Source organism: Schistocerca americana, chromosome 8 (genome assembly GCF_021461395.2).
Source record: "Schistocerca americana isolate TAMUIC-IGC-003095 chromosome 8, iqSchAmer2.1, whole genome shotgun sequence".
Lineage (NCBI taxonomy): Eukaryota > Metazoa > Arthropoda > Insecta > Orthoptera > Acrididae > Schistocerca > Schistocerca americana.
In genome coordinates, this window is record NC_060126.1 from 514,558,000 (window position 1) to 514,574,934 (window position 16,935).

Here is a 16,935-nt window from a genome sequence, read left to right on the forward strand (position 1 = left end):
TTAACAAACATTTTATAACTGTTACTGAAAAGATGGGGTTGTCAGGTTCGGTAGATGCTGCTATGGATTACCTTAGACCAGACATTTCAAGTAATTTCCATAATATGAATTTGACCCTCACTACCCCAACAGAAATAATGTCCATCATAAAATCTTTAAAATCAAAAACATCTAGTGGGTATGATGAAATATCAACAAAGTTAATTAAAGAATGTGATTCTGAGCTAAGTAACATATTAAGCTATCTGTGTAACCAGTCGTTTATCAGTGGAATATTTCCCGAATGGCTGAAATATGCTGAAGTTAAGCCACTGTTTAAGAAGGGAGACAAAGAAATAGCATCAAATTTCCGTCCAATTTCACTGTTGCCAGCATTCTCAAAAATTTTCGAAAAAGTAATGTACAGTCGTCTTTATAACCATCTTATCTCAAATAACATACTGTCAAAGTCACAGTTTGGATTTCTAAAAGGTTCTGATATTGAGAAGGCTATCTACACTTACAGTGAAAATGTACTTAATTCATTAGACAAAAAATTGCAGGCAACTGGTATATTTTGTGATCTGTCAAAGGCATTTGACTGTGTAAATCACAATATCCTTTTAAGTAAACTAGAATATTATAGTGTAACAGGAAATGCTGCAAAATGGTTCAAATCTTATATCTCTGGCAGGAAACAAAGGGTGTTATTAGGAAAGAGACATGTATCAAGCTATCAGGCATCATCCAACTGGGAACTAATTACATGTGGGGTCCCACAAGGTTCCATTTTGGGGCCCTTACTTTTTCTTGTGTATATCAATGACCTTTCATCAGTAACATTACCAGATGCCAAGTTTGTTTTGTTTGCTGATGATACAAACATTGCAATAAATAGCAAATCAAGTGTAGTCTTAGAAAGATCAGCCAATAAAATATTTGTAGACATTAATCACTGGTTCCTAGCCAATTCTTTGTCACTAAACTTTGAAAAAACACACTACATGCAGTTCAGAACTTGTAAGGGGTGTCCCAAGAGTATATGTCTAACATATGATGACAAGAAGATAGAAGAAGTGGACGGTGTTAAATTCTTGGGATTACAGCTTGATAATAAATTCAACTGGGAGGAGCACACCACAGAACTGCTGAAGCGTCTTAACAAATCTCTGTTTGCAATGCGAATTTTGTCAGACATAGGGGATATAAAAATGAAAAAGCTGGCATACTATGCTTACTTTCATTCCATAATGTCATATGGGATTATTTTCTGGGGTAATTCATCAAGCCAAGCTAAAGTTTTCCGGGCACAAAAACGTGCAGTAAGAATTATATGTGGTGTGAACTCAAGAACATCCTGCAGAAGCCTGTTTAGGGAACTAGGGATACTAACTACAGCTTCCCAATATATTTATTCCTTAATGAAATTTGTCATTAAAAATATATCACTTTTTCAAACCAACAGCTCAATTCATGGAATCAATACTAGAAATAAGAATAATCTTCACAAGGATTTAAAGTCACTTAGTCTTGTACAAAAAGGTGTGCATTATTCAGGAACACACATTTTCAATAACTTGCCAGCAGCCATAAAAAGCTTAACAACCAATGAAATTCAGTTTAAGAGAAGCCTAAAGGATTTATTGGTGGCCAACTCCTTCTACTCCATTGATGAATTTCTGAGGAAAACCAACTGATTTGTATATAAGTACAACATAACTTCTGCACAATTTCAGTGCAGTAATGTGTTCACTGAAAATTTGTGTGTGTGTGTGTGTGTGTGTGTGTGTGTGTGTGTGTGTGTGTGTAAGTATAATCTAACTTCTGCACCATTTCAGTGCAGTAATGTGTTCATTGTAAATAAGTATTACAGTAGTTGTATTACATGTTTCTTACCTTATAAATAAATATAAAACTTTTTTATTTTAAATTCAGTGCAATAGTATTTGTAAAATGACTCTTAGTGTTCATAAAAAAATGACGATCATTCCACTTGGGACCTGTGGAATGGTACATTAGCTTATTTGTTTTAGTTTAAATATTTGTCATGTATTGTTGTTTTTCTGACATGTTCCACATCCTGGAGGACCTCCTCACTACGGATCAATTGGAATGAAAGTAAATCTAATCTAATCTAATCTAAGAGCCAGAGGACAGGGAAAAGGGTACGGAAAAAGCACAAGGTTGGACCAGGATACTGCAGAGATTTGGGACCGGGGGGGATGAAAAGCTGTTCTAGGTGAGAGGGTAGAGAAATTTCAAAGTTTTAGTTTGGGAAATCGTCATAAATATCTTTTATTTATTTAAGATGTACTAGATTAAGTATCTGCCTCTATTTAGTAATTTCTATTGGAGGTATTTGTTGGGATTCATGCTCTGACATTAATTGACAATTATTATCACGAAGCAACACATACGACAAGAAACAATACAACAAGAGGAAAATCAGCATTCGTAATTTTAAGTTATGATGCAAAATATGGTGTTCAAGGGTGAGTAACTGTATGATATTAACTCTTGCAGTGGGCAAAATGTCAGGCAGAATGGACCCCATTCTGGGGCATGATTTTAGGAAGTCATAGCCTTGTTTAAGTAGCTATTCAACATATTCAAGACCACAATAGTATTGGGTGACAAGAATTGTACTAAGTTGTTTCTTGGAGGGATCAGCAATGCCATGATTGTATGTGATGTTGCGGGAAATCTGCTTTTGAACTAGACTGGGTGGGTAGTTGCATATAGTGAAGGCTAAGGTGAAAATGGTGGTGTATTGCTGTAAAGAGTCTGCATCTGAACAAATATGTTGGTCTCAATTCCCAAGGCTGTATGGAAGGCACTGTCTGACATGGAAAGTGTGGTAACTGTCAAAATGTAAGTACTGTTCTTTGTTAGGGGATTTAATGTGAACAGAAGTATGTAGTTGACCTTCAATGGGGATGAGGTCAATGTCAAGGAAAGTGGCATGGAATTCGGAATAGGGCTATGTGCAATTTAATTGGGATAATGTACTTTAGAGATTCCTAAACTTTGAACAGGTCAGTATCACCACAAGTTCATGTGGCAAACATATTACTGATTTATCTAAACCAGACCAGAGGCTGAAGATTTATGTATGACTTAAAAATTTGCACTGTATCTGTTGTCCAGCCCCAAGACCATATTAACCATTTTATTGTGTAAAATTAATGCAATATGACAGAAGGAGATAATCATTAACAACATAAAAGATTTTTCCTGGTCACATGTCTACATATACACTGTAAAAATTACTGCAAAACTGCACGTTTTGCATAACACTAAAAATACTCATAAGACTTGGCAGAGGACTCTGATCATAATGTTAGACAAAATTACGGAACTCAAACTGTTTTCTTGTATGATTTGGTTTTCTCATGTGTGGGTAACAGTGCTGGAATATAGTGACTATTTAAAAATAAAAAATTATTAATATGTACACTGAATCGTTGTCTTGTAAATCGCATAATCAGAAGCGTGTTAAGTTCCTTTCTTTCAAAAATTTTCAGTATAAATTGACAAATTTTTATTACAGTTACAATTGATTACAAAATTCACGGTAGATGGCTGTTTAATTCAAATGAGAGACTCTGAATTGGTGTTATTACACTGCTCCCATTGAAAATTGATTCTCAGAAATAAGAAAAATATTTGTAGAAGCAACAATAAAAAAAATGGAAAATCCAAAATATATGTGGTTTCTTGATTATGAAATAAAAAGAAGTATGGAATTTTATAAAGTTCTATCAAAGCAGCTGATATAAATTAAGAACAACAAACCTGTCAAGTTCAGAGTTTCTAGAGGAACATCAACTTCTGACCGTGATTCGTACTGAATACCATCTTCAGTCTGTACAACACGACCCTTCCGACCAGTCATCTGTAAATAAAACACAAACACATTAAATTCACAATCAGGTTTATACACAATGCAATCGACAGTGCTACAAAAGGCATGGTGGAGCTGCAACTGTGCACTACAACCTTAATAATAAATGCACCCCGACAGTAGCTACAAGAGCACATTTACTGGAAGCATCACCGAGTAGATGATAGAGGAGCAGGAAACGTTAGCTTTGTCATCCAGTTGCAGATAAATGGGACACACACAATGTGTTTCATGTCAAGCAGCAATTATTTTAACAGCTGAGGCCTTTGTAAAGTTCTAATAACACCCTCTGTGACTACCATGTCTACAACACAGCTAACACTTGAACATGATAATTTTAGACTCTCCAATTGATTGAGGATTAGAAAGCCAAGAGCTTCAGAAAATGTGGTGCTTATATTAACAACAGCTTCTGAGCCACCATTTTAAGCAATTTACAGTCAAACTGCAGAAAAAGAAACCATACTGTTGGAAAGTTGTTACTTAACATGCGTATGGAATCCAAATGTGATCATGTGATGGCATCATGAAACCATCAGCAACAAGTAGTAACAAATGTACATGCACAATACATCGTAATTAATACTCCACTTTTGCAATACATGATAAAGCTTTGGAACACAAGATTGCTCATATCTGAGTGCTGACCCAATATTGCCAATTAGTCTGTTAATTACAGTTTATAAATTTTAATATAGGTTCCAACAACCTTCTCATACCTTGTTCCTGCCCTGATTTTCATATTTAAAAAATGTGCAGCTGGCTGGTTCAGAGACCGTTTTAAACTGTAGGTGCTTCTATAACTGTCTGGATAAGTCAAGACCCAAATAGGATACAGCACCAGCTTGAAAAAGCACTGCAGTGTCCGAACTTTCTGGTTAATAACAGTTTTATACGTAAACATAAAACAGTGTGATGCAAACTCTACAAGCCATACAAAAGTATCACACCCACCAGACTAAACCTCAAATAATTAAAAAAATCATAAATGAAGTATTGTTGAAACGTTCTGAAATCTTTAAATAATACCTCGAAATGCTAGAGTAGATGTCACAGATGACATAATGAAAAATATCAAGAAATCCCAATCACAGCTTAATGCCTTGGTTTTTGGTAATTGGGTGTGATCTGGGGAGAAACAAAGCTGGCATTGCAGTTGAAGTTGGAGAAATAGATGGATGAATTCCAGAAATACAGCATCAAAATACTTGAAGTCAAAATCATTGTAATGGCAGTGAACAAGTTAGGCTGACCAGCTAACCTTTGTAATTACCCCCTGGAAAATGTGAAAACTTCACATACCTTGGAAGTGTAATTTCTCGAGTCAATCTAACCATAAAAGAGATTCTATATAGGATTAGATTCGCAAGAACTCGTGCTTCTGCTGACACAGTGGAGGGAACCCCTAGAGCAATAATGTACAACTGATACTTCAAACCAATCCTAGCATATGCACCCTTACAAAGAGTTACCCATCGCCACTATGTGCGTTAGAGGCGAAGTTCTCGAGGTCCTAGAGGCAGAAAACAAAGCTGGACAAATTAAGAAATGGTGTGTGTGTGTGTGTGTGTGTGTGTGTGTGTGTGTGTGTGTGTGTGTGTGGCAAGTCAGAATATCAGCACTCAAGAGTTTCGGAAACACATTAAGGATGCGACTAACAAAGACAGCTCGGGTAAATATGGACAGTGAAGTTGAAGGGACGCGGTGGGTCAGAAGACTGTAGACATATGGATGAACATTATAGAGATGGACATTACAGTGAGAGGAGGAATACTGGACGATTTCATGAACAATAGGATTTACCTCAATTGGAAGGTATGCAGGAGCACTTGATAAATTAGATACGTTACATGATGATGTTGACTATAAAGTAGAAAACTCAGATAACAATACAGATAAGCAAGAACTAATGACAGAGAAAAGGTTTAAAACAGTTATGAGTATAAAAAACTGCAATCAATCAAGTAAGAGTTAAGCAAATGAATAATATTTTATACATGGAAAAAGCTTTTGTAATTGAGTGTGCAGCAATTTTTGGAGGAACACTACCCTTCCATTAATTCAAGAGTAATTATGCATTCTCTGAGTACCCCTGAATCACACAGTGTTTTTGTCAGGAACAGCATGCTCCACAATCGTATTACTGAGATCCGGGAAAGAAGGAAGGGCAGCATCGATTCTAAATTTTTTTGCACATTGATTTAAGCTATTGTGTAGACACCTTCAGTGCAATCATATTCAAGTTATGAAAAGTCATCATAAATAAAATTGCACACAGTACCACATTGCCATTACAAATAACAAACAGTTTAACTGTTTGTTATTTATAATAACAATGTGCAATTTTATTTACGAAGAATCATAATGACCTAACTATAACTGCAGAGACAGCTACACAGTAGCCGAAATAGATATGTAATGAACAGATTACAAATTTACGACCGATGCTGCCCTTCCTCCGGTCTTGCATACATTGTTACGATCCACATCAAAAGCAAATTTGCACTTTACAATAGCACGTATTTAGCTGATTCAAACATTTTCTCTCTTCAATAAGTTCGCAAAATATAAAATTATGTAACATAGAACACACTTCATCTGCTGCTTTATGTGAAACTATCTCTGGGTATGTATAGAATATTGAGTGTCCACTTGACAAAACACGTATATTGAAGGAGAACAGTGAAAACTGTCTGCAGGAATACATGTCATTAGTTGACAACTTAGGTATGGATCAATTCTTTCGGAAATCCATTGTTATTACATTCCTATCAATATTTTTCTTGGAAGTGGGCCTCACAAGTTGTTTATGGGTATAAGATTGTTTGGCTTTTTTAAGATGCAATTTGTATTGAATGCACACAATTTAGCTTCAATTTCTTTACACTCTGCACAATTTTTGTGAAGTGATTCTATTTTTGACATCCAAACATATGGATGGACGTATTATCAACTTCACCTCCTGAAATTAAGGAAACTATACATTCTATGAAAAATAGAAGCTCATCTGGTTTTGATGGTGTTCCCAAAACAGTACTAAAGATTTGTGCCCATATAATAAGCCTGGTCTTACGTGAAATACATAATGCTTCACTAACTCCAGGCACTTTTCCAGAGAAATTGAAATATGCCATTATTAAATCCCTCTTTAAGAAAGGTGGTAAGAGATGTCAACAACTATCGACCTATTTCACTGTCGACATCATTTTCCAAAATTTTCGAGAAGGTGATGTATTCTCAAATAGTGTCTCACCTAAGCAAAAATAATACTCTCAGCAAACCACTGCTTAGGTTTCAGAAGGGTTGCTCAACTGAGAATCCCATTTAAATGTTCACACAGCAGATTTTACAAGAATTAAATAATAAAATAATGCTACTTGGTATTTTCTGTGACCTGTCTAAGGCATATGACTGTGTGAATCATAGTATTCTCCTAGACAGATTGTAGTTTTATGGGATTGATAGTATAGCCAACCAACAGATAATGTCATATCTAACCAAAAGAATGCAAAAAGTTGTTCTTACTAATTCAACCAATACAGTCTGGGGAACATAATTCTGACTGGGGGAAATAATGCATCTGGTTCCCTACGGCTCAATCTCAGGTCCACTATTGTTCCTCATACATGTACACAGTCTTCCATCTAACATACAACAAGCCGAATTAATTCTTTTTGCAAATGACTCTAATCAATCCACGCATAAATTCTGGGAAGTGTCAGTGACTGATTTTCTGTGAACAGTCTCCTCCTCAATTTTAAAAACATGCAATGTATTCAGTTCTGCACAGCAAAGGGTGCTACAATAATGATAAATGTAACACATGGTGAGGAAATAATAAAATAATGCTGTATGGAATAATGTAATAACGTTCAGGGGTAAGTCATCTTTAAGAAAGAAAACCTTCATTGCACAAAAACGTGCTGTAAGAATAATATGTAGCATTCACCTATGATCATCTTGTAGACGTCTGTTTAAGGAGTTTGGCATTCTGACTACTGCTTGACAATATATTTATTCCCTCATGAATTTTGGAGTAAATAATCCACTACAGTACAAATGGAACAATGCTGTACATAACTACAGTGCCAGAAGGAAATGTGCTTTCATTTCTCCATGTTAAGGTTGTCTTTGGAAAAAAGAGGGGTGTACAATGCTGCAACAAAAATCTTTGATCGCTTAAAACAATGATATAAAATGTCTGACAGACAGCAAAGTAAAATCAAAAACAAACTGAGAAAGTTTCTCCTTGACAACTCCTCCTATTCCCTATGGCATACAAGAATTTCTATTATAGTGATGTGTAAAAGGTAGTGGGTAGGGCTTATACATACAAATTAATTTGCAATGTGAATGATGACTGGTTCCATATAATTACGATCTATCATCAAAACAACCCATGGAACATGAAATCAATTAACTCACCTCAGCTGATGAAAGTAGTATATACTGTACATATCCCTCTGAGGATATCCAAAACTGAAGTTAAATATTTGCTACAGAATATTTTCCTACAGCTTTCATATGATGCTGGACTATTGGGATCCTTACCCTGTAAACATAGCATGCATTTCCTTAACTGATGAGCTATCTGGCAAGTACATTTTTTTGTGAATCATGGACATTGTAATGGATCTGTCTTCCTTCAAAGGACTTCATGTGATCTCAATACAACACAGAATTAATTTTGAATGCTTCTTTGGTCAATTTGTGTTTTCAGTGTCTGTCAGCCTAGAGTGCACCAACCTTTAGATTTTTCCGCAAAGTCTCTAGCTGTTTCTAAGAAATATCAAAGATGGACAAGAACATCATTTCTTTCAACCATATGCCCATCTACTGGGATTCTACACTTATATCTTTAACTAAGATCATGAAACTGTGCTTCAAATTTGGTTTTCTTATGCCTCCTTTGAGTAGCTGCCACAATGTCTATTAGACCAGGTAAGTAAGTACCCTGCCCGACTTCTAATACTGACCAGATTAATCTTATGAAGAAGTCTTTCCTGTTGATTGTACCTCAAGTTTCTCTGTTACTTCAACCATTCGGCCCGAACTAGGTCTCTTGTCGGTTGATGCCAGACTTGTGTTACCATTCTCTTCTTCAGACTGGCAATTATATGCAAAATAAGCAATAAACCAGTCACCAACAACTAGCACATGGTAAGATGACACAACTGACATCACCTCAGCATCACGTACAACTCTGCTGACACATACCAAGCTGACATTTCCCTTTCTTTTATTGTTTGTGATGAAATCCCCCTTTCACCAAATCTACACGGATTCCACAACTCGATATATTTCAGTGAGCTTTTCTATATTCGGTTGGACACTGTCGTAAACTATTCTTGTCACCATACGGTACACAGGGTGAATCACCTAAAACTTGCACGAAAAATATTGCGGAAATGGAAAGTGCTATTGATGTGTGGTTTTCACAGAGCAGATTTGTAGCAGGGAATCGCACTGTTAGCCAATTAACAAATTCTAATAATACTTACAAGGAGTACTTTTTGAGCAAACATACACTATTTTAAATGAAACAATGCCTACTGACGTTAACAAATGAAAAGTAGGATACATTAGAATGTCAGTGGCGTTTGTTGCAGGTGTCTAGCATGATTCATTTATGAGATAATGCACTGTGAAAAGTTACCACACCGACACTTGTTTGTGCCATTCAATCTGTGCAGTTGCTTTGTGCAATATTCTTATGTTTGCTTACAGTGTACGAGTGCAGTGCAACTTGCTAGTCAGTCAGTGTGTGACAGTACAAGCAGTAGGTTGTGAGTGGATGACGGGATTCAGCAGTGCCGAAACAGCCGACATGCTCACGGTGTATGGAGAATATAGGAGGGTCATTCATTCTTGTACAGTGTAAGTGGCAAGATATTTCACTAGACATCAACCTTCTCAACAGATATTCAACAATCTCTTCAAGCAGTCACGCGAAAGAGGAAATAGAAGTTCTTGCTGTCATTGCAGTTGATCTGCACGTCAGCTTCCACACAACTGCACAAGGAAGTGGCATTCTCCATCGACAGAGGTTCTGTGCCTATCAAATTTCTCTCATCAAGAACTGCATGGAAACTATTATGAAAATCGTGTTAACTTCTGTACGTGGGCATTAAGATAGGATACTCCAGATATATCATCTACCTTGTTTAGCGATGAAGACTCATTTACCAATCACAGCCAGGTCAAGTTGGCTGTCCGGCCCATAGTGCGCAAAGTTCTACAGCTTGTCTTCACAAACTGTTCCCAAACGACGCAGTGGACCTGTCGCTTGGCCCACCTCCTACACAGATTTCACACCTGTAGATTTTTTCTGTGGGGAAGGTGAAAGACGCTGTTTACAAAGACGTACCAACTACATCCAATGCTGTGCAACAATGTATTAGTGTAGCCTGTTTGGACATCTCCACTGCAATGCTAGCACCTGTGCTGCGGTTGTTCCGTAGAAGATTGGATGTGTGTACTGACACTACCATTGGTCATTCTGAACACAATCGGTCAATAGTCTCACCACTGGCCAGAATCCACATAAATAGTGTATGCACATGTGTTGTTCTTTAGTGTGTGCTTCCACAAGCACTGTATAGGTGTCAGAGTGTGAGCTTACAATACCTCGTAAACGACTCGTACTAACATCTTGCGACAAATACCACTGACCCCACTTTAGTTTGTTAATGTCGAGAGCCATTGTTCCACTTAAAAAAGTGTTTGTTTGCAGGAAAACTACACTTTCTAAGTATTATTAGACTCTGTTTATTGGCTAACAATACAAGCCCCTGACTATCAATCCATTCTGTTAGAACTGTACATAAATTGCACTTTCCATTTCCGCAATTTTTGGGTGCACGTTTTAGGTGATTTATCCTGTATATTGGTAGTGTTACTTAATTTTTCTTATCACAATGACATTCCCTGTTTCTCCCATGTATCCTCCATATGTATACAGTTTCTATGTTCTCACATATTCCAGTACAATGAAATATTACATTGTAAGGGTCATGTTTATAAGCTAAGTGAGTAATAGATCTATCCTGAAATTTTACATTTTCTGTACTGAAATTTTCAATTCCCATATGACTAAAATCTATCATTTTTCACTGTAATATTCTCAGTTATAACAACACAATACTAAATAAACTAAATTATTTGTTGTTACTATATGGAAATTACCAATAATTTTCCACATTAATTATAAAAACACTTTAAACTGCCCCTTCTTTTTATTTTTTTATTTTATTTTATTTTTTTAAATGAATGAAAATTCTTCAAGATTGCATTAGCTGCACACAGGTTCCTTTATTACGCAACACAACGGAACTACGAAAGTTTGAAGTGGTCATCTGGTAACAGATTCTTGCACCAGGCTATTGAGAGTCAATCTTGTATGGTATTATTACAGTGGGCTGTTGCAACAGTCGCACAGCACAAAAGGTACTAATACAGGTGTTAATTACAAACAGAATGTGGGCAAAGCAGGTGTGGCATGAAGAAAAACTAGGCATGTGCAAGATGCGACAGGGTAAGGAAAAAAACAAAAATCAGTTTACTTGGTAAACAACTGAAAATTGGGAATTGTATCATAGGATTTAATGATAAATATAAATCATGTTATAATTGGAAGTGGTGAATGAAAAGCATTGTGGTGGTTAATAAATGAAGTATAAATAGCACGAATAAAATTATTTCTTAAATATAAAAATATATTTATATAATTACCTAAAAATATTTACAAAAAATATTTAATGGCTCTAGAATAAGCAGATTTTACTCCTTTAACATAAAACCTCAAGTTATCTCATTTTTATTATTTTAACAGAAACTTAAAATCCCAAATATACTCGAGCAACTTAAGAACACATCTTCCGAAAAATAAAACCCCAACACACATAGTTAAATTTTCAGCCGCTAGAGAGCATCTGCTATTATACATCTGTAATGTGGATGTTGTGTTTGGTTACTGTGTGCAGCTTTGGATACTCGAATACAAAATGAGCACTTTCAGACTCTCTCCAGTACTGTTTTTTAGGCAATGCTTTCAAAAAAGGATGGCTTTACTGAGCCTGAGTTTAACACTGAATTTAGTGGCTCTGGACATGAAGAAAAATGTGATGTTACTTCGTTACAGACTGAAAGTGACAACAGTTCATCAGTTGAGCGACAAGTGCTCACCTGTGGTATAACATGAATTCATCCACAATGCTCCAGCCAGCTCCTCCAAGATTTATGTTCACATGAAACCATCGTGAAATCATGGTTAGATTTCATAGCTCCACAGAAACTAAAAAATGACTTCAAGTTTCACGATATTTTAGTAAAAGTATGAGTATACTCAGGAATTTAGTATTGGTTATCATAAAAATTTTGTAACTCATTATTTTGAGCTCTGAAAGCTATCTTTATATATCTATATGCAATGTTATTCATTACAGGATGTTTTTCATTGATAAAAATTATATTATTTTTGGAATATAATCACAAAACTGTCCAAAGAACAACATACATCCAGTAAGCAAGATATGAAGGTAGTCAATTGGGGAAGTTCATGAAACTGAAATTAACCAAATTGCAATGATGGTTCATCTCAGATTGGTTGTTTATGATGTGAGTGGGCAATCATTTCAAAGATCACATAGTCTGCACCTTTTCTAAACCATCTGAATTGTTTCTAATATTTTCTTTAAATAAGATTTTAAATTATTCTTCATACTGGAAATGGAGTGTCCTTTTTCACACACATGTAATGTAATGGCAAACTTAGAGTTCGTAAAACTTACATTACCTTTTAAAAGCATACATTAAAACCAGATCCAGTTTGTCCAGTTATGTGGACAATCATTGCAGATCAATGAGTAGACACCTCCCCCTTTTTGTACTAGTTAAAATTCATATGAGTTTTATGTTTGTTGTATCCAGCCTCTCTGTTTTTATGGGAAAAAAATAGCCGGAACAATACTTTTCCCCATAAGCTGCTTTCCCATCTGCTCTAATAACTTACCAAAATATTAATGTCTATGATTACTTAGTTCTTGACAGTACTATGAAAAGGACAGATTGGCTAGAAGTCTGGTGTATAGCTGTGTCAGTTTGCAGAAAATGTCATATAAAAATTTGGAATACTTTAGGATAATGATGAGTAAATGGAGGTATGGGAGCATAACACCTCCCCACCCATTATGTTCAACGGTTCATTGGATGTTTTCCTCACAAGAATTCAGTGGGTTGACAACGGTGTTGCATTCTGTATTTGAACCATTATACAACATAAAAGACAGTAGCTGCATTACAATACCATGCTATAATCTTTCTTTTATACGAAGGGGACTGTTGTACATATGAATATTTCAAGTTAGTGACTTAAATATTAGTAACACAGGATAGCAGGGGCCAGCCCATGGTGTGTCCCTGATTTTGATCGTCAAATTTGAAATAATTATGTTTTAAGACTAGGTCAAGCACTTGTAGCACCTCATCTATTTCATCGAAGTTGTTGTTGTTGTAGTCTTCAGTCCTGAGACTGGTTTGATGCAGCTCTCCATGCTACTCTATCCTGTGCAAGCTTTTTCATCTCCCAGTACCTACTGCAACTTACATCCTTCTGAATCTGCTTAGTGTATTCATCTCTTGGTCTCCCTCTACGATTTTTACCCTCCACGCTGCCCTCCAATACTAAATTGGTGATCCCTTGATGCCTCAGAACATGTCCTACCAACCGATCCCTTCTTCTGGTCAAGTTGTGCCACACACTTCTCTTCTCCCCAATCCTATTCAATACTTCCTCATTAGTTATGTGATCTACCCATCTAATCTTCAGCATTCTTCTGTAGCACCACATTTCGAAACCTTCTATTCTCTTCTTGTCCAAACTATTTATTGTCCATCTTTCACTTCCATACATGGCTACACTCCATACAAATACTTTCAGAAATGACTTCCTGACACTTAAATCAACACTGGATGTTAACAAATTTCTCTTCTTCAGAAACGCTTTCCTTGCCATTGCCAGCCTACATTTTATATCCTCTCTACTTCGACCATCATCAGTTATTTTGCTCCCCAAATAGCAAAACTCCTTTACTACATTAAGTGCCTCATTTCCTAATCTAATTCCCTCAGCATCACCCGACTTAATTAGACTACATTCCATTATCCTTGTTTTGCTTTTGTTGATGTTCATCTTATAACCTCCTTTCAAGACACTGTCCATTCCATTCAACTGCTCTTCCAAGTCCTTTGCTGTCTCTGACAGAATTACAATGTCATCGGCGAACCTCAAAGTTTTTATTTCTTCTCCATGAATTTTAATACCTACTCCGAATTTTTCTTTTGTTTCCTTTACTGCTTGCTCAATATACAGATTGAACAACATCGGGGAGAGGCTACAACCCTGTCTTACTCCCTTCCCAACCACTGCTTCCCTTTCATGTCCCTCGACTCTCATAACTGCCATCTGGTTTCTGTACAAATTGTAAATAGCCTTTCGCTCCCTGTATTTTACCCCTGCCACCTTTAGAATTTGAAAGAGAGTATTCCAGTCAACATTGTCAAAAGCTTTCTCCAAGTCTACAAATGCTAGAAACGTAGGTTTGCCTTTCCTTAATCTTTCTTCTAAGATAAGTCGTAAGGTCAGTATTGCCTCACGTGTTCCAGTGTTTCTACGGAATCCAAACTGATCTTCCCCGAGGTTGGCTTCTACTAGTTTTTCCATTTGTCTGTAAAGAATTCGTGTTAGTATTTTGCAGCTGTGACTTATTAAGCTGATAGTTCGGTAATTTTCACATCTGTCAACACCTGCTTTCTTTGGGATTGGAATTATTATATTCTTCTTGAAGTCTGAGGGTATTTCGCCTGTTTCATACATCTTGCTCACCAGATGGTAGAGTTTTGTCAGGACTGGCTCTCCCACGGCCGTCAGTAGTTCCAATGGAATATTGTCTACTCCGGGGGCCTTGTTTCGACTCAGGTCTTTCAGTGCTCTGTCAAACTCTTCACGCAGTATCGTATCTCCCATTTCATCTTCATCTACATCCTCTTCCATTTCCATAATATTGTCCTCAAGTACATCGCCCTTGTATAGACCCTCTATATACTCCTTCCACCTTTCTGCTTTCCCTTCTTTGCTTAGAACTGGGTTTCCATCTGAGCTCTTGATATTCATACAAGTCGTTCTCTTATCTCCAAAGGTCTCTTTAATTTTCCTGTAGGCGGTATCTATCTTACCCCTAGTGAGATAGGCCTCTACATCCTTACATTTGTCCTCTAGCCATCCCTGTTTAGCCATTTTGCACTTCCTGTCGATCTCATTTTTGAGACGTTTGTATTCCTTTTTGCCTGTTTCACTTAATGCATTTTTATATTTTCTCCTTTCATCAATTAAATTCAATATTACTTCTGTTACCCAAGGATTTCTACTAGCCCTCGTCTTTTTACCTACTTGATCCTCTGCTGCCTTCACTACTTCATCCCTCAAAGCTACCCATTCTTCTTCTACTGTATTTATTTCCCCCATTCCTGTCAATTGCTCCCTTATGCTCTCCCTGAATCTCTGTACAACCTCTGGTTCTTTTAGTTTATCCAGGTCCCATCTCCTTAAATTCCCACCTTTTTGCAGTTTCTTCAGTTTTAATCTACAGGTCATAACCAATAGATTGTGGTCAGAGTCCACATCTGCCCCTGGAAATGTCTTACAATTTAAAACCTGGTTCCTAAATCTCTGTCTTACCATTATATAATCTATCTGATACCTTTTAGTATCTCCAGGGTTCTTCCATGTATACAACCTTCTTTCATGATTCTTAAACCAAGTGTTAGTTATGATTATGTTGTGCTCTGTGCAAAATTCTACCAGGCGGCTTCCTCTTTCATTTCTGTCCCCCAATCCATATTCACCTACTATGTTTTCTTCTCTCCCTTTTCCTACACTCGAATTCCAGTCACCCATGACTATTAAATTTTCGTCTCCCTTCACAATCTGAATAATTTCTTTTATTTCATCATACATTTCTTCAATTCATACATTTCTTCAATTTCTTCATCGAAGTATCCACCACAAACCCACAAATTATTAGATACGATTTCCCTAACCTGGTTGATAGGAATGTGATATCAGAAGAAACCACATTCACACCTTGGGGAATAGACATCTGCGACAGATTAGAAATTAAATGCTACCGATTGTGGATGCAATATTGGATAGAATGTTTGTAGTATTTATTGAAAGATGTTACAGTTTTTTTTCAAATTGGTATCCAACTCCATATTTTGCATTCACGATCGGACACACTGAAAAATTGTCTCTGAGTACCTTTATGACTGTTCTTAGCTTTGGTGTGGAAGGATTCTTTGGTATTAGTGTTCTCTTTTGAAATCAATTGGGAAAAAAACTTGTGTTGTTTTTAAATTTTTTCTTCAAAGTTGCTCAAAATTTGTTAATAGGGTCAAATTTAAATTTTGCAATTTCATTCACAATAAAGAAAATCATGCACTTTAGTAACATACTGTTTTTCCTTAATAATGACTGTGGTTTTCATTTTATCTGCTAGGACTAAGATTAACTTGTTATATTAAAAAGTTTCTGTAGTATTATTCAAAATAACATTCCCTTTTGGTATATTCGGATTACTTTGATTTTTGGAATTTTGACGAGTATTAGTGCCCTGTGTAACTCTACTGAAAGCGGTACCTACATCATTTCTTTGGGCTGCAGAACCCCATCTAAAGCGAGCACCAAATGTACGATTAAAGAGTCTATTTGGCGTTGTGACTTTAAGCTGGTTAGTATTGTGATCTAATCTTTTGTTAAGAAGTTGTATTTCTTTATCGTTAAAGTTGATTTCGGCCATGGTACTTACATGTGGAGAAAATTTAAAATCACATTCAGTACCAAGAGGTGGAATTCTACAGCAGACAATAGATTGTAATTTCTGAATATTTTTTTATAACGGATGTACAGAATTTTATCCCTCAGCTGAACAATACGTTCATCTACAAGTTCTTAGATGCCATCGAACACTCGACTACTCACTATCCAGAAAGTTGTA

The 16,935-nt window shown here is 36.3% G+C and overlaps 1 protein-coding gene across 2 annotated transcripts in view; it reads right to left on the reverse strand.

The window, feature by feature from the left end:
* Positions 1 to 16,935, reverse strand: part of LOC124545981 (protein strawberry notch) — a 265,254-nt gene that overhangs the window by 88,895 nt on the left and 159,424 nt on the right. For both annotated transcript variants that reach the window (XM_047124945.1, XM_047124946.1), the window contains one exon: positions 3,775 to 3,874. In XM_047124945.1, the coding sequence (XP_046980901.1) occupies positions 3,775 to 3,874 (100 nt within the window). The remainder of the gene's footprint in view (positions 1 to 3,774; positions 3,875 to 16,935) is intronic.